Here is a 23,385-nt window from a genome sequence, read left to right as displayed (position 1 = left end):
GAGACTGACTCTTCAGGTACACAAAGGAAGACAGACTTTGGAAAACTTTTGTGGCAGCCACGTAAGGCCTTGTTATGTTGTCACGGCAAGTTTAAATACAGCAACACTGGACAGCATCAGACATACATGCAGTCCACAGCATGACCATACCAGCTTGATCTCTTTAGCTGAGTGTATTGCAGTAGGGACTGGGTTAACCTGATGAACTGTGCTTTTACATGGACATACCTAGTTCAGCTCTGGCAGATCTGTAATGGAGCAGTTTGAGCTTTTGTAAATGGGTTAATTGGATGAAATATCGTGGCTGTCACGCAAAAACCTTGTATTGTCATTTTTAGCCATTTATACTTTTTGACATAATCATTTGTTACATTTGTTACATTATCATGACGAATAGGCCAGTAGAATTCGACCCTTCCTCTATAGAGAGGCCGCCCAGGTGCTCGTTCAGTCTCTTGTCACTTTGAGACTTGACTACTGCAACTCTCTTCTGGCTGGTCTCCCTCTGCGCACCATCAGGCCCCTGCAACTTATCCAGAATGCAGCTTCCTGTAGCTGCTGCCCGCATCAGATTCAAAACCCTGACACTGGACTACAAAGCCAAGAATGAACCAGCCCCTCTGTACTTGATGGCAATGGCCAAAAGCCGATCCGCACCAAGAGCCCTTCATGCTACGAGTACGGCTCGGCTCAACCCGCCATCCTTCAAAATCCACGGAAGACAAGCGTCCAGGGAAATGAAGTTCCCCTGGGTGTCCGAACGGCAGAGTCTCTTGCTGTCTTCAAACGCAGACTGAAGACCCACCTCTTCAGAGAATACTTGGGTGAATAGCAGAGTGGTCACCTTACTGACTTGCATTTAGTAGTGTCTAAACTTAGAGGTATCTTTGAATTTTAGTATATTCAAACTAACTGAGGTTGTCCTTGGGTAAATAGCAAAGCACTTTTGTAAGTCGCTTTGGATAAGTGCGTCTGGTAAATGCCCTAAATGTAAATGTAAATGTAAATTCATGTGTCTGAGTTAGTGCTGGGTTCACCGTCCTTTGGTGAACTGTTTAAAATGTGTCCTACATTATGCGTTTCTTATATACTATAATACCGGTATGCAACAAAAAAAGTGCAAAAGTGCACTACGTAATTTAGATGCATCAAACACAGCATAGACACTTAGCACAGTAGGCTCCATAAAGACCACCGGCAGTTTCACTTTTTGCCTGATTTAAAGTCACTACTGTTAGCTAACTCATGATTATGGAGGAGACCACTCATACACATACAGACAGGGCTGCCAAACACTTTATGATCACACTATGCTAATGCTGAAAATGTAAAAATGCTTTGAGGTAGAACTGCACTAAATAATCCTCACTGCTACGACTTTGGGGTGGATATCACATCGGGATCCTCACATATAACAGGGTGCGCATACTATGCCCTGGTGACAGTCTAGAGGTTGTAGATGTGGATTTGGGAAATCCACATCTAAGAGGTGAAGAGTGTTTTTATTTTATTTTGTTGTTGGTATTACAGAGAGGATAAAGTACAGAAAAACAGGATCATTGGGTACCGTGAATGTGAAAGATACTCAACCCTAATACTGGAGGGCTTTATACCCCTTTAGCCCACACCAGCCATTAGGCATGGTGCCAATGGGTTCATGTTAATGTGTTTCAGAGAGTCCTATTCTATTGGCAGTACTTCAGGAATCAGACATTTGTGTGCATTTGCATATCTGTGTCAGCACAGAAGGGATGTCATATAGTGTATGTCTAATATTCTGTTAGACCAGTTACTTTTTAAATGCATTTGTGTAACTAGTTGCTGGATAGTTTCACTGTATAAATCCGACCCGTGTTACTTACACAACTGGGGCCCTTCCGAAAGAGGATCGGAAAGCAGGAAAAGTCACGACTGCTGCACGGCTTCAGCTTGAATTAGCACTGTGTCGTGTTTAGCACGGTGTAGACTCTTCTGCTTTTGAAATCCCACTTCGACTTCAAAGCTCCTTACTGGCGTAAGATGAAAGATTCTCTTTGTTGCCTCTCTGTTGTCAAGTGGAGGGATCAAACGGTTCTTATCAACACAAGTATCATACCCACTATCCCCCAGCCGCAACAACCCCCCAGCCCCACCCCCCCCCCTCCCCCCCGATCGGGGCACCTGGGAAAAACTCTGATTTGCAGAGCAAAGGTGATCCTTCCCACTGAGACTGGGTGGAGGGTTCACATTTAAACGACTGTGTGCTGTTCATGGCTAGAGCTACTTGAGAGCACAATTGGCCACATGCTGTGTGCAGTAGGCTAACAGTAAGGGTAATACAGTGAACTGCATAACAAGCCACCTTCGGAAAAGTATTGCATACACTCTACTCTGCTATCCATGCCTTACATTTCTGCGGTTGTGGATGTTCAAAGCCGCTCTTTCTGTGCAGCACGTTGGAGGCCCCTGGGTCTATCTCTTCTGGGTTATAGAGCCTGAATCGGATGACCGGTATCTGTGTTTCTAGTGTACTGCTGAATGCTTTCTGACACTGCTGCTGTTTTATATTTAGGAAGCATCCTCCCAGTGTATGGCAGAAAAAAAGAACTTCTTTATATCTTCACAGGATCTGCCAGGGTCTACCAGGATATCTATAGGATGGACTCTGTGTACAAAGACAGACTCTGACAGCCATACTCACATACACTATTTCATCTCAAGGATGGAGAGACAGTGGGCCTGTTTACACCTGGCGTTAACATGCGTTTGTGGTGATCGGATCACCATCAGATTTCACTTGCCTGCATGAAAAGTCAGGTGTAAACACTCCCAAGACGCACTGTGATCGGATTGCGTTCGTACCACTCAAACCGCATTCGGAGTTGGTCAGAGGCCTATCTGGTCCCCGCTTAACACAAGTGTAAACGGAATGTGTTTTCTGTGATCGGATTACATGAGACAAGCGTAAATAGAAGAGGGATCTCCCTCTGTCTCTCTCTCTCTGTCTCTCTCTGTCTCTCTCTGTCTCTCTCTCTCTCTCTCTCTCTCTCTCTCTCTCTCTCTCTGCCTCTCTCTCTCTCTCTCTCTGCATGCTTGTACACACTTATTTACTGGAAGATGAGAACAGCGTTACAGAGTTTGTTCCCTTGTGCTTTAAATAGTCCGTCGCATTTTCTGATGGAGCCATTAGGGGAATGCGAGAACCATCTATTGTTCCACTGCTTTGTAGGACCCCCATTGTTCCTCTAAACTGTTCAGTCTCCCAGAGCAGGAACATTTTGATGAGAAATAGTTGTTTACGGGAAGTAAAATGGAAGTGATGTACGCATCCGTGCACTTTTTACATGGAAAAGTAAAATCATCTGGTCACACCGTTGACGCATTATAATGACGACAGTAAACACACAGTGTGGGGTTTTGCACTGGGATGACAGGGATTTTTGTCAGTAGTGTAAAAAATTAATTGGGTTTGTATAAATTTCAACCTAAAGACAGTCTTTTCTATTTAAGAACAGTGCAGCTGTGTCCTTTATCAGAATGCATTTATCACATTCTGCAGTTCAGGAGCATTACTGGCATTGTGATAATGAAATGGGGTGAACACACACTATATGGACAAAAGTGTTGGGCCATCTGCTCATTCATTGTTTCTTCTGAAATCAAGAGTATCAAGAGTTTATCCTGCTTTTGTTGGAGCCACTACCTTTAACGTCCAGGGAGGAAGGCTTTCTACTAGATTTTGGAGCAATGCTGTGAGGATAATCACCATCCCACTTCATTCTCATCCCAAAAGTATTGGCTAAAGCACCATCATTCCAGAGAACACAGTTCCACTGCTTTACAGCTCAATGCTGGAGGCCTTTATACTCCTCTAGCTCACGTCTGACATTAGGCAGGGTGCCAATAGGTATATGTTTATCTGATCCAGAGAGTCAGTTCTATTGGCAGTACTTCTCTACAGGCACTAGACAAGCTGTGTGTGTGCATTTGCATTTCTATGTCAGCAACGGGTGCCACTTAAAGTAGCTCAATGCAGTCACTAGAAGGGGCTAGTAGAGGAGTAAGTGAGTGATGGAGAAACGGCTGTTAAACGGGAAGTTTCATTTCATTAGTTTGACAGATGGCTTACCGGACAACTCAAAGGCTGCAGTTATTGTCAGGAAGAGTTTAGCTATCAACGGAGTACATCCAGCCTGAAATAGCACATGGATCAACTATCAGCAACAGGATTTACATTAAACATTATTACATCATAACAGGAGATACATTAAATGGAGAGGGCAATATTTGCTCAGGGTTTGGAACTCAGCCAATATTGCTCTTACTGGTGATTATTGGATATTATTAGGTAACGACAGCTAGCTCGGAGTTACAACTGATTATATAGATGAAGTGTGGCGACTTCATTCACATGCTTTAGCATGTGATTAATTTTTTTAATCGTTTTACAACCCTAATATATATATAGTGTTTCTGTGATTGTATTCTGTGGTTTTCATAGAGCTTTTGGGTTCTTGTTACAATGGAGGCTCTTAAAAGAGTGGGGCTTCCATAGGTAGCCTTCAGCTTGCACTACTACAGATAGCCTAAAGTGTCAAATTAAGTTAACAGCATAAAAAGTAGTGCCACTAATAATACATTATGTTAACATGTTTTTAATTGTTTTTTTTTTTGTTTTGTTTTTTATCATAAGCAGTGCAAAATCAACAACATGTTCTCCCTTTGTAATGTAACAATGATGACAGTAGCACTGTAGTAAAACCTTGATGAGTAAGTGGTAGGAAATGAGCTCTCCTAGAGGTACGTCTCTCTAGAGTAATGCCATAATGACCTGTGGCTCTCACTCTCACATTACAGCTGCCCATCCCACTCTGCACCGATCTGCTGTTCGCCATGCTGGAGGGCTCTAACCACTTGTCAGCAGCGGCTTGCTTTAAAGACCAGCTTCATGTGTATACAGTGTATCCATTTAACCACATGAATGCATAACCATAGTGTCTGTTTCTGGGATTACAGAGTCAGCCTTGGGCCTCACCTTACCTCCTAGTTTGTCGTTTGTGTTTTTATGTACCCCTCCATGCCCTAAACCCTGCCTCTCCTTTCCATCCTTTAATAATGGGCAAACCATAATGGAGTGTGAAGCTCTCAGCTCATCACTCGTACACAAAACACATAGAAACAAATGAAAAAGAAAAGATGCCATTACTCACTCTCCTTTCGTTCAAAAGGAGATGGAGCCAGTGATGGGGCGGCATCTCTCTCCGGTAATGTTCTCTCCTTTCCTGACTGAAATTCTGTTTATAAAGATGGCAGAAAAGAACTGAAGGGTTGATGCTAGAGATTGGGCTTGAAAAAGGCAATGTCTCTTTTTTTTATTTAACTATGAGTATTTTGGTGGTTAAATTAGAAAGACCCCTCTCATCATGTTTAAAGCAGCCCTGTTCAGAACAGCAGGATTCTGTTTGATTGCCTGTTCCTTTAAATGATAATTAGGCCGTGGCTCACCCCACCCTCCTTTTTATTTCTCCTCTTGGATACATTAAATGTCCTTTTTTGTCCTTGTTTGCACTACCTAACTAACATTTACTTCACCTTAAGTTCACTTCTCTTTCTCTCCCTCACACTTACCATCACTCTCTTTCTCTCTTGCTCACTCGCTCTCCTGCACCACACTCTGAACGGCATGATAAATCACAAGATTTCATACCTGGGCAGCCCACAAGGAGCTGACAGGGTTGCCTTATTTCAGTGAGTGGGTTGGTAGGCACTCCAGATACTGTAGCATATGTATGAGCACAAGCACTGACAAAGTGAGTTTATTCATAGTAAGTCCTGTTTAAAGCAAACTGTCATGGTCAAGCAAAAACTTTGTATCTTCATGTTGGTCGTTTCACTTTGACACATGATCTGAATGGACTAATAGAAATGCAAAGACTTGGAATAAAAGGTTTTTTTGTACATTGAGTTCCAATAAAAGTTAACAAGTTTTTTTATCCTTTATCTATAAAGTTTTAAAGATTTATACCATTAAAAGATACACCATGAACATATGGACAGAAGTATTGGGACAACTGCACATTGTTTCTTCCAAAATCAAGACTATTAAAAAAGAGTTTATCCTGCTTTTGTTGGAGTAACTGTCTCTACTGCCTAAAGAAAGCTTTCGACTGTTTTTTGGAGCATTGCTCTGAGAATTTGATTGCATTCAGCAGTAAGCACATTAGTGAGGTCAGGATGTTGACTAATCACCACCCTCATTCTTAACTCCCCAACTCACCCCCAAAGAATTGTATGTAGCACCATCATTCAGGTAACACAGTTCCACTGCTCCACAGCTTGTTGTTCAAAGTGGGAATGCATTCATTAGAAGAGTGATTATTCACCATCCTGACCTCACTTTCTGCCCTGGCTCCAAAATGGCGGAACAAACTTCCACTGGGTGTCTAAACGGCAGAGTCACTCTTCTTCAACGCGTGTAGTACTTTTGTGTTTAGTAGTATCTAAGCTTAGAGGTATATTTTGGATCCTAGTCTATACAAACTAGTTAAGGGTATTCTGAATTAACGATGAAGCACTTCTATAAGTTGCTCTGGATAAGAGCCTCAGCTAAATGCCTTAAATGTAAATTTCCATAACCATTAGGACATATAGTGTAGAAGCCTTTTTGTGTGCCACCAACACAATACTGAGAGAGGGAGAAAAGGGAGAGTGTGTGAAAGAGTGAATAATTCTGTTTGCATAGAGATGTTAGGATTCTCCTCATACAGATCTTAATCTCAGGATCATCAAACAGCAGTTTATCTGATAATCTGGTTTACACTGAGCAGCAGTTCAAACACCACAACCAGTGTTTATTTCAGCTCCTTATTCTCACATCGCCAAACATGGCTACCTGTCTGTACAAAACATCACTTCATTTGTGTGTGTGTGTGTGTGTGTGTGTGTGTGTGAGACACACATACAAATATGGAGGCATTCCTACTATCTAACCAAACTAAATTGTATTTCAAACATGGTTAGATAGTAGGATTGCCTCCATATTTATATACATTCCACATATATATATACATTCCATCATCTTCCAATACTGTGTATTTGTCTCGTTCTGTGTATAGGTCACCCGTCACTTGTCACCAACAGAGTCTGTTCAGATTACAGGGGTTTTTAATTGTTTGCTTTCACTGTCATCTTCATTCAGTGTGGGTTTAACACATGAACGTAGTGTTTTAGTGACCATGTTAATATTTCTGAAATCATGTGTAAGACAGGCTCATTTACTGATATGAAATGCCCCCTAAATCTGGTGAATCTTTGCAAAGCACAAGGCTACACTAAATGTGAAATGTTTGTTAATGCTCATTCTAATGAATGCATTCAGCTACTTTAGGGTTGCACCCATTGCTGACACACATGTGCAAAGGCACGCACACCTAGCTTGTGTAGTCCTTGTAGAGAAGTAATGGCAATAGAATAGGACTATCTGAAGCAGATAAACATCAAGCTATTTGCACCATGTCTATTGTGGGAGGTATAACCCCCCCCCCCCCCACCACCACACACACACACACACACAACATTGAGCTGAAGACTAGTGGAACTGTGTTCTCTGGAATGATGGTTCTCCATCCGATACTTTTGGGATAGGGTGGAGCCTATCCAACACCCTGACCTCATTAATGGTGTTGTCGTCTAATGCAATCATATCCTCACAGCCAGGCTCTAAAATCTAGTAGAAAGTCTTCCCTGGATAGTAGATACAGTTACTCCAACAAAAGGATAGGATTAGTACCATTGATTTCAGAAGAAACAATAAATGAGCAGGTGTCCCAATACTTTTGTCCATATACGGTATGCTGTTATTGGAAATACTAAAGGGACTAATTTCTGCTGTCAAGTTGTCTGTATTCTGCTTTATCACTAAGAAGACAATTTCACAGTTTATTCATAGACTCTTTTTTTGTGAGCTTAACAACCTTCTTGAAAATATATGCGAGAAGAGGTAGTTGTGATTCAGTGGCAGTGTGAAGATCAGTGAACCTGACAAAGTGGATTTGTGAGAGAGAGACATGGAGACTCTCGTCTTTGATCAGCTTTGTGTAAAACACTCTGGATAACCTTTAGAAGAAGACGCAGTGTTTGTAAGTCACTGTACTGAAAAAAGTGATGCATGGCATTTATTTGCTTCAGTTGCAGTTTCCCACACATAGGTTAAAGCGTGGTGGTGCACCCAAGTATATAAAAGCCCAAGTGTACACAAGATGTCCAAATGTTTGTGGACATCCCTTCTAATGAATGCATTAAGCTACTTTAAATTGTACCCATCGCTGACACAGACGTGCAGATGCACACACTCAGCTTGTCTAGTCCCTTTAGAGAAGTATGGCAAATAGAATATGACTCTCTGGGGCAGATAAACATAAACCTTTTGGCACCATGCCTAATGCATGGACTAGAGAGGTAATAAAGCCCCCCAGCATTGAGCTGTGAAGCAGTGAGAACTGTGTTCTCTGGAATGATGCATGGTGCTTCATCCAATACTTTTGGGATGAGTTGGGGGGTTGGGGATGAGGTGGTGATCATCCAGCATCCTGAACTCACTAATGCTTTCATCACTGAATGCAATCAAATCCTTACAGCATTGCTCTGAAATCTGGTAGGATGCCTTCTGGGTGGTAGAGATAGATATTCCAACAAAAGCAGGATAAACTCATTATAATAAAAGCATTGAGGAAAAAAGGAAGAAACAAGAAAGGAGCAATGTGTCCCAATACTTTTGTCCATATAGTATATTTTAACCCAATTAAAACCCAACTAAAAAATGTTAAACCTTTTTTAGAAAGAACTACATGCTTAGAATCCGGTCTTTGTTTTGTACATGACCTTGGTTGTGGTAATTCACTGTTTTGATCTATAAATAAGGAAATGATGTGGATTGTGTAGATTTGATGAGTTTAAAGAGAAGGACGGCCTTAGATACTGTAAGTTAATTAGCAAACATTACTAAACCTTGAAACTGGTTGTGTGAATGTTAAAGTAATTGTGGTTTAAAAAAAAACTTAATTATACTTACTTAAAATTATCGAGACAATCAAGACAAATCAGCATTGTTTGTTTTCATCTAAGATTAATGTAGAACATGACAATTGGGCATCCATGTTTAAATGACATTGCAAGTGGCAGTCATCAGGGTCCAAGCATTATACAGTATCATGGAGGCAATAGAGCACAAATGGTGGACAGTTTTAAGCATCTATTCATTATACTGGGTGTAGAAAGGAGATTTTTTGGACATGAGATACATTTACAAAGTTGTTGAATTAATAATTTCACTGCAATTACAGCTGTGTTTTAGGACATGTTCACACCTGCACTCTTTACTTTTGTCAAATTGGACCCTGGACCTTGGTGAAATGTATTTGGACAGGTATTAATCCAGCAATCACACTCAGATGAGTACAAAAACAACAGCACTGAGAACATTGAGAAGGTATGGTTTCGGTCTGGTCCCAAACGAACAGGGTGGTTTGTTTGTGGTGGGAATGTGAACTAATTAATTACTACAGCTGCATTACAGCTGTGATCAGTGCAGCTTTGAACAAAATGCCATCTCTGCCGCTGATCCATGTTAAATGGCACAGAAATATGCACTGGTCCAGAACACAGGACCTTCTTCTTGTTATACTTTCTTGCTCCCGCCCATTGTCTGCAACACTGCAGTCATTATAAATATATAATTGAATATAAACCGTATATAAAAGACTTAAGCTACAGCTTTGGAGTCGGTGTCTTCCCAGTGAACATCTGCAGTGAACACTGGCAGGTGTACATTACTTGCACATCTTTTACCCCATTACCGGCAAAAGAAAGTAACACTATAGACATCATTGTGCTGATGTGGTGTATTGTGTGTTTGTGGTTTATATGCAGGGATAGTTGCTCAGTGGCTCAAATTGTGTATGTACACACATACATTTAATAGGGAGTGCAGTGTATATATATATATATATGTGTGTGTGTGTGTGTGTGTGGAATATGATATGATAGATGATAATTCAGTTACCATATCCCCCAATAGTACAGAGTCTGTGATCCATAAGCAGTTCTAATGCAAGCAGAAAGGGAGCAGCGGGGTACTTGTGCAGATGACCGCAATGAAAGCCAGCAGTAAGTAAATAGGGCAACATTTCTAAAAAATATTATCATTATTTAGTGGAGCGAGTGTCACTCGGGGCCCCATACCACCCAGCAATGATCATTACTCTGTGAAGTTGTTAGAAAATGTGGCCCAGTAGGCAACTGCAGAGAGCATTAGCATTATTCATTTACCCTCACTCTACAGATTAGTTCGTGTGTAGCTGTCCGTGGTGCTGAACACCAACAAACCTCTGTCTTCTGAACTCTTCTCTTTCTTCTCTTTTTTACTGACTTCTCTTCTCATCTTTTCTCTCAGCTCATCTTCTCATGTCCTTTCCTCAGCTCTGCTCTGTCATCTCTTTGCTTGTGTTGTTTGTCAATCATTTCTTTTCTTTTATTTCATTTTGTCTTCAGCTCTCCCCTCTTCCTTTCTCATCTTCTACTCCCTTCCTTTGTTCTCCTCTTTTCTCTTCTTCTCTTCACTCTTCTCTTCCCTTCTCTTTTCCTCTTTTCTCTCATCTCCTCTTCTCATGTTCTGTCATGTGCTCTGTCATCTCTTTACTTGTGTTGTTTCTCAAATCATTTTTTGTTCTTTTCTCCTTTTTTTGTCTTCAGCTCTCTCCTCTTTCTTTCTCGTCTTCCTTTCCCGCCTCTCTTTTCATTTGTTCTCCTCATTTCCATCTTCTCTTCTCTCATCTCATCATCTCCTCTCCTGTCTTCCTGTCTTCTCTTCTTTCCTGTTCTCTTCTTGTCTTTTTTCTCACCCTTTCATCCCAAATCATCCACTGGTTCATTCACTTCCGCTCCAGTGAAGTCATGTTCTTTTTTTCTTCTCCTCTGCTGATCCAGCTCAGGGTGTCAATGTACTCTAGTTCACAGCAGTACTCTCTCTCTCTCTCTTACACACACACACACACACACACACACACACACACACACACACACACACACATACATAGTCTACTTTGGGGGTAAATGGAACTCATTGAAGAGAAGCCATTAACATTTAGAGAAAGTCAAAGCCATTTTCTCCTCCCACTCCTCCTTTATGCCCCCCCCCCCCTTTGCTCAAACACTTTTTTAATACTTATATGCATGGTTAAAGATTTATATAATGATTTTATTAAAACAATTGTCACAGTGGGTATCACAGTAAGCTTCCGTACATCCTTTTAAAATATAAATAATGTATAATCACCAACTGTAACTAGAGGACATGTAATAGAAGAAGGTATAAAAAGCAATTAGACCTGCTAAACATCTAAGTCACTGTGGTCAGATTTGATTTGGGATTGAAAGATTTGAGGATTTGATTGGATTCAGCATCAGGAATGCTACTATTGGATGGAGCACCATCATTCCAAAGAACACAGTTTCAGTTCTCCACACATTTAAAAATGAAATTGTCAAAAAACACAAACTTTTAAGGAAACATGATTCCATACCATTGTTTAGTTATCTCAACAACTGCATTGTAGTTGTTCTTAAGATTTTGTTTAGCCAACATACATTTGTTTGTTCATACAGTACAGACTATTTTCTTTAGGCTGTTAAGCACTTACAAAACTCTCACTCAGCAAAGAGTAGTTTTTGCATTAAAGTTACAGCATTAATGTTAGCTATCTACCAAATGAATTGACATTTGGATCATTAATAACAATAGAGCAAATACTGTAATATTCAACTTGCCTAATGACACTCAGTAATAACGAGACTAATAATTTGGGCTTGATGTCAGAAAGCCAACCAGACTATAAAAGCCAACTCTTTACCAAAGAAAAGGTAGCCGATGATGAATAACTACACATTGACGGTGTGTAAGGGGGGTGGGGACACGCCCAGTATGGAAAGAAATGATTCTTGGAGCCAATGGGAATGTTCCAGGAACTGTGTGTTAAAGCACTGTTTTTAAGCCCCTGGTGTGCAAGACTGAGAAGCCCCGTAGCATTTGTCTGTGTGCCTTAGTATGGAACCAAAACAGCTTAATCAACCAGCAACATTGTGTAATACAGAGCAGATTCTTCAGGTAACACAGAGAAGCCTGTTGGCACAATATCAGGGTGAAATCTGTTGGCCTGACATAGTTAAGTAATTCAGACTTCCTGATCTCAGTGACTCAAAATCAGGTAAATGAAATGTAGGTATTGTTTTTTTTAGACACAGCTTAATGATGGAATTCTCTTTAACCCTCTAGCTCTAGCCTTGACTTGTATGTTACTGCAAACGCACTGTCCAAATGAACCTTTAGGGCTTCTTTAATCTGAAACTGTGAGATCCTCTTAAGGTTCCTCAAAGCACTCTAAGAGGTTCATCCATTGTTTTAAATAGAAGAACCTCCAAAAGTTCCTAGAGGGTCTTATAACAGTGTGCTGCTTTCAGGACACTTTCTCCAAGTTTTCTGTTCTTGTGGGAACATTTGTGTGTGTGTGTGTGTGTGTGTGTGTGTGTTCTGTGGAATACCCACGGTGTGTTTTGTTTATGGTTCGAGTGGCTTTGAGTAGCATCTTTCTGGAAGAATATTGATTTACTCACTGTGAAATTAATATCTGTCATATCAAAGATGCCTCGCTGTAAATCACATCTCTCTCTCTCTGTCACTCTCTCTCTCTCTCTCTCTCCCGCACACACACACTTTTTCTCTCTGTGTTACTATATCTCTGACCCTCTTACTGTTTACCCCTCTCTCTCTCTCTGCCTCTCAACTCTCTCTCTCTGCTTCTGTCCATCTTTTTGTATCTATCTCCCTCTATCTCTGCCTTTCTCTATTTTTCTGTCTCTCTCTCCCTCTGTCTCTTTCGATACCACTACATTCTCTCTCGTTTTACCTGTCTCTCTCTCTCTCTCTCTCTCTCTCTCTCTCTGTTTCTCTTTCTCAGTCTCTCTTTGTCTGTGCCTCTCTGTCGTGCTCTGTCTTTGTCTCTCTCTGTCTCTGTGTCTCTCTCTCTGTCTGGTGGAGTGTGTTGGAGGCTGGGTGTGAAAGGCTGATGTTGTGTTTGAAGATGAGAGTCAGGCAGGTCTTTGTTTGGCAGCTCTGAGAGACACTGCAGTAACAAAAGCAGTTCAGTCTGACAAACAGCCTAACAAGAGGAAAATCACAACCAGGACACAGACTGAGCACGCTTAGCCCAAACACACAGGAATTACACACACCAACAAACACACTGCTCTCTTCCCTGGACTCTAGAGGAAAGGAGACATGATCTGTCTGTAATCATTACCATTCAGATACACACATCCACACACACTGATTTAGTATTTTACTCTTCTCTCATTCTCAAAGTAAAAAATTTACATACTGTATTTCACAAGTATAAAGAAAACATGAACTGATGGGTGTAGTACAGTGGTAGTGTGTATGTCGCACAGCTCCAGAGGCCTGGAGTTGTGGTTTCAATCCTCCCTCTGGTCTTCCCCCAGGTGCCCCGGTTTCCTCCCACCTTCCAAAACCACACATGATGGGTGAATTGCCTGTGCTACATTGCATCAGGTGTCATGAATGTGTTCATGAATGGGTGTGTGGTACCCTGAAGAGGAAGAAACAGATAAGGAGATGAATGAATGAACTCATGGTTACTCAGTGGTCAGAAAATGGGCAATGCTTATTAGCAGTGGTTAGCTGCAGCATAAAACGATTTGTAACTTAGTGATGGAATGAAGGAGTGAATGAAGGAGTGGTGCTGTGAAAAATCACAAATTACAGCATGTGTGTTTATTGCTTGTCATTGACATGAAGCACCAGAGGCTGTTCAAGAATCTTTAGTCTGCTAAATGTAGGTTAATCAGTAAGTTAGCTAGTTTGTTAGTCAGTCAGTTAGGTAGTTAGTCATCTAGCTACTCAACTAGTTAGTTAGTTAGTTAGTTAGGTGTACAGTGAGTTAATTAGTTTGTTTGTCAGGTAGATTCTTAGTTTGAGTTGAATCAAATGGACAGTGATTGGCCCATGAGCTTAAAATAAAAAAAGCTAATTTCTTTCATATTGATGTTTCTTAACAGTCAGCTGTGCTGGTTCAATAATGTACAGTGGGTTTGTGTGTATAGTACAACCTGAATAAACCTCACACTTTTCTCATTGGCTTCTGGCACCTATTTGCTTACTGGGCGTGTCTTCCCTCCCCCTTTTTTTTATTTTCCTTCTGATTGTGACTCTATGCAGGTTATAATAATTACAGCTTGTTGAAGAATAGAAGTTATTGTAGTTATGTATTTTTTTCAAGGAAGTGTAGCTTAACAACTTAACTGTTTACTTTGAATGAGTTAAACTAGGCAAACATATCTGGATTTACAGTGGAATATGGTGTAAAAACATCATTCCCCTTGCAGCCTGGTCTCAAACTTTGTCAGATCTCAGACTTTGGTCTAGCTTTCCTTACATCAGACCTTTCTAATCACAGTTCTAATAGTTCCTGGAACCCTTGATCACTGTACATACCACGCGCAGTATGAACTTCCATGCTTCCATTGGCACTACCGTAGCAAAATTGAATTATATACGTATAATGTGTTCCTGTCTACTATTCTAATGGAGTAGCATTCAGATCCATCGTTCTGAAAGTGTATCTGCAAATATGTTCCCTTGAGGCAATCACAGTCATTGCTAAAGTAACGCACAGTTCTACATTTTTAATGATACATTTTCTCCAGCGAGCACATGATTACGCATTCAGAAGAAGGCTTGGACAGAAAGTATATCTTCTGAGATTTGTGTGAGAGAACTAAGTTGCCAGAGCATTTTAACACTGGTTGTAAATGGAACCCATTCTAGTAGCAAACCAACAGTGTGAAAAAGTGATGCCATTAGCACTTAGTGAAGCATTGAAGAGCTCTCTCTTTCTTTTTCTCTCTCGCTCTCTCTATTCACACTATCCTTTTCTCCCTGATAGCTCTATGTCACACCCAAGGTTAATCATATGGTCAGAGGAGAAAAGAGTGGAAGAGAACAAGAAGGAGCAGAGATGGAGGGAGGAGATTTATTTAATTGACTCACACTGTGATGTAACAATATTGTGGCATAGGAGAGTTCCCATGATGCTCTGGGGTGCTTTTTGGATTTGTATGTCGTGAATAAGAAAGAACTTTGAGTAGTACTTGGTGAAACTTTGCTATTTTGTGTTAATTTGTGTTTGAGATGTTTTGGTGTGGATGGTTGGGTTTTTTAGGGGGAGTTTTGAGTAAACACCATCATGATGTCAAACTAAAAGAGATACAGCCTCAGGGCTCTGTCTGCTCAAGGCTTTGTCAAGTCCTTTTGTGCCAATAGTTGAGTTTCTCATATGATTCTTTCTGTGCTCCTTTTGTGATTTAATATACTCCTTGAGATTATAGGGTTTTTATCTTACCCAAACCTATCATTGTGGTTGTGAGTGGGTCTTGCAATGGGATTCACTGTTAATCACTGGTGTGTAATAGTAACCTACAGGTTTGGAGGCAGCTGTTAGTTATAGGTTAACCACCTTTTAACCCCCTCTGCTGGAACTGATCCACTTCTCAACTACTACTTGTGACCAGCTCCATCTAATTAAAGGTTCTGACATTTCCAGGTCTCCTTGGATGGGTCAGATATTCAGCTATTACTTACCGACTGGCATCTGATAGTGGCAGCGAGTGCGAGTGGCAGCTGTCGGTCAGCCAGTGGTAGTTTGAGTGGAAGATGCAAACTGTTAGTGGAAGCAAGTCAGCATGGTGTGTTTGATAGGAGTTGGGGGACAGAACATTCATGGCTTTTTCACGCAGTGGTGAGCTTTCTGAACTCCAATTAAACTGATTTGCTGACTCCACTCTTCTTTAACCTTTTAGTAACTCTAATCTAATTTTTCAATTAACTGAACTGAAACATTATGTTTACATCAGACCCATGTCCTTACACATGGTAGCCAAGAAATACTGTTGCTTTCAAGTGGAGGTAATTGGTCAAAATTAGCAATTGAGGGTCAATTCTGTCAGTAGTAGCCCAAAAAAAACTTAGCTGACCACCATTAAAAGCTTGTAGTTGACATGACCTTTCAAACAGCCCTGACACTATCATTTACTTTAGTTGACATCATGATGGTGCTTTCTCAAAGCTCCCCAAAAACACCATCCAATAACACAAAAATATCTATGCTATACCATCACATCGCAGTGTAGGTCAATTAACATTATAGAATGGGTGCTCTGATTCTAGTTTGTGAGCTAGACAGTACAAGATGGGGAGGAGGATGAGGTAGGTTGACCTTGGGTGTTCACACTCGAAGCTTGTGATAAATTATCAAACAGAGCACCTTTAACGTTGTACAGTGATGTTAGCAAGATGAGTCATTCTACAAAACCCTACCAAATAAACAACAGTTTACTCAGTGAACCAGTTTAGTCCCGACTCTTGTTTGACACAGCTTCTACCACTTTTTAGGAAGTTTAGTACCATCACCATCCTGAGCTGAGATATAGACTAAGGGTTGTTTCAAGCAGTAAGGACAGTTTCAACTTTTGGGCTGTGTTTGTACTGCTATTTGTGTTATATGTATTTGAAATTTGATAAATAATATTAGATAGTAAGAACCATTTGTTCCTAGTACACACCTATCATTGATTATTTATTTTTTCTGATTTGTGTGACATCTAATGTAAAACCAGTCTGTACCTCACCAAGGTGAACTGGTTTAGTCTCAAGTCTTGATTGACACCACAGCTGCCACTATTTAGGAAGTTTTGAGTGGTTAATAATAAAAATATATTGCTTAGTTATATATATATTTTATCTATTTTTGTTCTGTCATTAAATTTGCTAAATAAATAAGGTTTATATTGTTAAGCTGTGGTCTGTAATAGTAACCAACAGGCTCACTGGCAGTTAGTTGCAGTTGGTCAGACTGACCCACCTCTGCCACTGCTTTTGACCAACTAGATCTAGTTTAAGGATCTGATGCTTCTGAGCTGCCATACATGGGCGAGGTATTCAGTCAGGTCCATAAGCTAACACTTACTGGCCGGCATTAGATAGTAATCTACAAGCTACAGTAAGTGGGAGCTGCCTGGCAGCTCACATGGTAACTGATATTCATTCAGTGGCAGTTTGAGTAGTGGTAGCTGTTAGTGGCAGCACATCAGCATTGCAGGTTCGATTGGAGTTGGGGCACAGAACTGAGTTTGCTCAGAGTGCATCCATGGCTTTTTGACAAAGCAGTGAGTGCTCTGATGCGTCAAAGGAGACCTAGTTAACTCAGTTCTGTCCCCCAACTCCAATCAAACCCACTACACTGCCTCCTGTCCTCTTTCACCTCGCCCCATTAACTCGGATCTACCCTAATAAACTAAATGGGAACATTATATTCTCCACAACTTGACGAAAAGCAATAGTTGAGAGATGGGTCAGTTCCAACAGAATGCATGAAAAATGTCTAAGCTACTCGCTAACAAGCAGAAAAAATGTCTGATATTTTGACAAAGTTACATAAAATAGCAATGCTTAACAAAATGACTACTCAAGTTTCCTTCATATTGACTAAATACAAATTCAAAAGGCACCCAAAGCATAATGGGGGCACTCAGTTAACCATATCAGTGTGAGCACCAAAACATCCCTTAAAACAAAATAGCAGTGCTTAAGAAAACACCACCATAGTGAACAGGCTTAGTCTTGACTATTGGTTAGTCACTGCCGCTACTACTTTTTAGGGAGTTTTGAGTAAACAGTCATCATGTCAACTAACCTCAAGCAGTAAGGACCAGGTGTTTCAGATGTTGTTTTATTGCTGTCTTTGTTTATATAACATTTTGGGGTTTAATAAAGGATTTATTTTTTTCTTCCATATGCTATATCTCTTTCATATGAAGAAATAAACACTCTTTCCCACACCATTCTTGGCAGGATGCCTTCCATGCTAACAGTCACAAAACCTGCTAATGGTTTAGTAAATAGGACTAATGCTGTTTATTACTGGCATGTAATAGTAACCTACAGGCCCACTGGCTGCTTTTAGTGGCAGCTGTTAGTCAGAGCTCTGCCAGACACAGCACTTCTGCAGTCAGGTCCAAATGCTACTCTACTCTACAACTCTACAAAACCTACAGAGAAACAGAATGGGCACACTGAAGTACAAGATGGGAAGGGGGACGAGTGTAGGCTGACCCCAGGTCTACCCAGTAGAACCCTGTGAAAGGGGGGGGGTGGAGAAATCAAATCAAATAGCGCACCTTCAGCTTTGTACAATGCTAATGCAGTTAGTAAAATCAGTCAAGCTACAAAACGCTGCCAAATAAATGGTATAAATGATTTAATGCAGACATTATTGTTGCTTTTCAGTTGTGAATTAGCACATATAAAGGTTCACAAAGCCCTACCATATCACTAACTTTTTTCTAGATGGTAAAATACTTTTCATATATTTGAGTTGGTTTAAGACAGCATGAGTAACACAGTTAATACCCAGTGGTTCTTTGATTTGCTTAGTTGGGAAACCAAATAGTTTGTCAAACTGGCATGTTGGTATCCTTCTTCTTGACAAGCTCGGCAATTTTACCCTCTACAAGAGAGCAGATACTAATTAAAGTCTGCCTGGACATCCTTGTCATTTACATAATATCACACTTCTTAATTTTTTTAGCACTCAAAAGGTGACCCAGCTGAATCGCCACATTCAGGTCAATGCATCTACACACTGAAACCTGGATGTTATTATACCATTATGGCTGTTGTTTTCAATTGCTGTTCTTTTCAGGCAGACTGGCACTATTTCCCATGCTAACATTTATTTCAAAATATGATCTCCAAACCTGATTCACAGCCTTTAGCCTTTGCCGTCTGTGGGAATTAGCCACATCTGTTGCGTCTTTTGTGTCCCTGATGAAAGAGCTTTATTTTTTATTGTCATTATGGTGCTGATCCAGTAGAGCAGATAAATTATACTACAAATTACTGTTTGCTTTTCTCCCATAATGCCCTGTTTTGCTTTTAAATGAATCGTTCAGACCACAGAGTCTCTGCTCTAATCCTTCCCAAGCAGTATTATGTGTTTCATTAGGATGTTTACTTTTATGATGTGCCTCCTCTATTAAATGATTTTAATGATGGAACAGGATTAGCTGGGTTAATAAAATCACTCAGCCAGTTGCTAAATTGGTTTATCTTATCTCAAAGGGAAATACCACTAATGTTACTATCCATTAGAAAAAAATATGGAGGAGATAATATGCCTTCATGTACATGAACAGCATTATAAAAGAGTGTATGAGGCTGTGTGTGTGTGTGTGTGTGTGTGTGTCTTACAAGGCATGGGAGGAGGTATTTTTGTATTTGCAAAAATTTCACAGTTGAAGTTCTCTTTAATGTTTTCTACTGATAGTGAAATTTCTCTTCTGTCCGAAGCTCTGCTCTTTCTCTGTTTCAGCCCATTTTCTTTCCCATCTTTCTCCCCACACTACAAGGTCCAACAAAAGCACTATTACCAACATTGTACAAATTACCTCCTCTTGCTTTTGTACAGCTAATGCGTGCCTTTTTATTTGTAATGCAGCACGTAGCCTGTTACTCCGTCTTATCTGTCTCTGATGTCAAAAAGCGTTCTTCTTGCTTTGTTCAGTTTCCTGAATGAAAAAGGAAATCTATCACAGTAAAGGGAATTGTGTTTTCAGGATTTGAAGCAAGCTGTTGGAGGATTGCATACTGGACCCCAAATATACTAATCTGAGACATTTAGGGAACTTATTTTCTTTCTAAATTGCTCGATTCGTTCCTGGCCTTGTCTAGGAGTGCACTGCTCATCCTGTGTAAAAGCCTCCACTCCTGATGGTCTGGATAGAAAGCTGCAGAGGAACTGCATTGTCTGAGATTTCGTGTTGCTTCACTGAATGAGGCAGTGTTATTTATAGGTTTGTAACGGTGTGCCGAAGTCACAGTTCGGTTCACACCATGGTTCGAACCTCACGTTGTGGTATGAAAAATGTATTTTGAACAGACAGAAGTGAAAGCTAGTTCGCTCCACCTAGTATCACATAGTCACCCCTGAGGTAGCTGGTTTAGCCTGGTAAAATCACTGATATATAGGAAGACCTGTTTACTGTAGAGGTCTTAGTCTAAACATAGAACAATAATTAATTTACAATTATTGTGCTCTGTTTGCAATTCATTTACACTATGATATAAAACACAGTCCACAAAACACAGTGAGCACCGAATGGTCCAGTGAGCTAAGACCAAGGCAATGCCACTATCAAAGGATCACTGGTTCGAATCCCGGGTCGCGCTGCTTACCATCAGCAGCTGAAGTCAGAAAGAGCACAATTGGCACAATTTGCTCTCTTAGGGGTGGGTTGATGGTGTGATGTTGTTCAGCACAGGCAGCTGTTATGTTGGAGCTTTACAGCATCAGCGGCAGTTCAAAAGTAGTAGTGGCAGTGTGCTAGTCTTCACCCTCCTAGCGTAATTAGCCCTACAGATTGGTTGGAAAACAATAACACCAACATGCTGAGACAGTTTACTCTGATATACACCAGTCTGCCACAATGTTAGTAGAAGTCAAGTGAAAAACCTTTGGTTGTCTGCTTTGAAAACTGTTAAGGGGTGGGGTATAGCAGACAGCAGACAGCAAGTGAAAAGTTCTTCTTTTGGAGGTGCTGTATTAAAAGCAGGAAAAATGGGCAAGCATGTTGTCTAGACTGACTGAGCATATCTAAATGCCTCAAATGCTCAGATTTATTGTGGTGGCACAAGGACAGGTGGTGCTTATTTTAAGGCTGATCGGTGTACATGTACTGTATATACAGTGCTGTGAAATAGTATTTGTCCCTTCCCAACTTCTTCTGTTTTTGCCTGTGACATTTTCAAAGTTTCTAAACAACAGCAACGGCCAGTTTGATTTGATACATTAAACTACATAAAAAATTAACTACATTTAAAGTTTATTAAGAGTTACTTTTCACCTCATGTTGAGCCGTGTCCTGCTTTCCCTATTTGCACAGTTGTTAAGTTGTTAACTAAATGAAGCAGCATGAATTGTCTGCAATTTATTTTTATTGTTGTCAGCATATGTGTGTCTGTGTGTGCGTACGTGTTTGCGTATGTGTGTTTAACTTTGCAGTTAGGCAGGGCAACAGCTCCCTAGGGAGACAATCTGTAGAAACAGGCTGTACATGTATTAATGCCAGAAATCTCTCCCTCTCTCTCTCTTTCTCTCTCTCTCTCTCTCTCTCTCTCTCTCTCTCTCTCTCTCTCTCTCTCTCTACCCCTCCCTCCCTCCTTCTTGACTCCTTCTAGGTATGGAGACATGGTCCCTAAGACAATAGCAGGGAAGATCTTTGGCTCTATCTGCTCTCTGAGTGGCGTGCTGGTGATCGCTCTGCCAGTTCCCGTCATCGTCTCCAACTTCAGCCGCATTTACCACCAGAACCAAAGAGCAGACAAGCGGCGTGCGCAGAAGATGCAGGTTAGCACAGCTCTTTCTCTCCCTCTCTCGCGCTCCCTTTTCTCTGGGTGAGATCCAGATGGCACCAGGCTTCAGGGCACTGCGAGAGCAGCTCGGCCCCATGGGACCGCACTCCTAGCTGGGGAGCAGGTGTGAGGTAAACTGACCTTGGATGGGCCAGTGCTGAGTGCAGTCAAACGCTTTATGCACTGAAAAACTGTAACCCGGTTACACAAATGCATAGCTGGGTCAAACGTGCATCTGAGGATATGAGCCTGTTGTTTTGGGGTTTTTTTTTTCTCTGGATTGTTTACAGAACCTTTAATCCTTTAATCCCTAGTGAGAAGTTTGTATCAGAGAGAACAAATTTGTATATTAATTTGAGACATTCAAAGAAAAAGAAAAGTATTTAGAATAATCTGGATTACAAATGTCACTTACACTGTAATCCCACAAGATGTTTATACCCAAATAAATGAAGTCTGTTGTACATAAAACTGGATACATCCCACACATTGCTCAACTATTTCAAGTTAGGTAAACATTTTTGATCTTTTTCAAGATCTCTGAATAAGCTGAATCAATTTATAATAACAGAGTTTAGTCTGTCACCATTGGCAAATGGACAATGATTGGTCCATGCAAGCTTGAAAAAAGCACACTTAAAAAAATAACTGCACTGATGTCATTTCTCTCATATTGATGTTTCTTAGCAAGCCCTGAGTCAGGACTGGTTCAGTAATATACAGTGGGTTTGAGTGTGAAATACAACCTGAGTAAAATGTACACCTTTCCTATTGGTTCCTGGTACCTTCTATTTGCATGCTGGGCGTGCCTTCCCCCCTTTACTCACCATCAGTGTGTAGGCATTGCCTATTTGCTACCTTGTCTTAGGTATGCTGATGTGTGCCTATTTGTTAGTTTGTTTTAATGTTGAGGGTGTGAGAGTAAGTTACCAGTTCCTATGCTGCTGAGGACAATCCCTTAAAGAATGAAAGGTGGTTCACCTTCAGTTAGAGGTATTAAATACCTATGATGATGTAATGAGCTATTATAATTTATCTAATTATCTATTTGAGTTGTTACTGTGTTTAGTATATTAAGTACATTTAACTTTTCAATTAGTTTTACAAATCCTAACCAAATAAACTCATCTTAAATACATTAAGAAGGCAAACCAAGAGTAACTGTAGACAGCTTGTTCCAGCCAGTGTTTTTACTGCAGACTGATACTGAAACAAGCTGAGAAATTCTGTTAAAAATGTTAAATCTTAAAATGTAGATTGTGCGTGTAGGTGGAAAATAAATGATGAATAATGATAATGGTAAATCATAATTAAAATGTGATGGAAAGTGAACATGGAATGACAATTGAACATAAATGAATAGTTATGGTTGGATGTTCACATACGCTTATCATGTACATAATGACATTATTGGGCTTTCAGTGATTTCTTTGAACACAAGATCTGCAGATTCCAAGACCATCAGTTTAGACATGCACAAGTACAAATTATTGTTTACACTTTGAGAGTGTTCGGATGGTCAGGCCAAGCACCACCAGGGCGGAAGCCTGCCATGAACTGCTGAAACACCAGTGACACTGTGTACAGTCAAGCGAGTATTTCATAGTCATGGATTATGAGGTTGCTTTCAAAGAAAGTGACACCCTCCAGTGAAATGTAAGTTTACAACTGACCACAAGGAGATAAGGCATTCAACCCCAAGAAAACTGTTCCAACTGTTAGGCATGGCGGTGGTGCTTTGGAGCTCTACACTAAGTGTTTCAACAGGACAGTGACCCCAAACACACATTAAATGTGATTGTGCAGGGGATAAAGCAGGCTAACATTAAGCTTTTGGAATGGCCTTCCTAAAGTCTGAACCTCAAATTTGT

The 23,385-nt window shown here is 40.6% G+C and overlaps 1 protein-coding gene across 3 annotated transcripts in view; it reads left to right on the top strand.

Annotated features, from left to right (window-relative positions):
- kcnd3 (potassium voltage-gated channel, Shal-related subfamily, member 3) overlaps positions 1-23,385 on the top strand; it is a 151,733-nt gene that overhangs the window by 101,082 nt on the left and 27,266 nt on the right. For all 3 annotated transcript variants that reach the window (XM_072681618.1, XM_072681616.1, XM_072681619.1), the window contains one exon: positions 21,341-21,509. In XM_072681618.1, coding sequence (XP_072537719.1) covers positions 21,341-21,509 — 169 coding nt within the window. The remainder of the gene's footprint in view (positions 1-21,340; positions 21,510-23,385) is intronic.

The sequence above is a fragment of the Salminus brasiliensis genome, chromosome 6 (assembly GCF_030463535.1).
Source record: "Salminus brasiliensis chromosome 6, fSalBra1.hap2, whole genome shotgun sequence".
NCBI lineage: Eukaryota > Metazoa > Chordata > Actinopteri > Characiformes > Bryconidae > Salminus > Salminus brasiliensis.
This window is presented reverse-complemented; position numbering and strand designations above follow the sequence as displayed.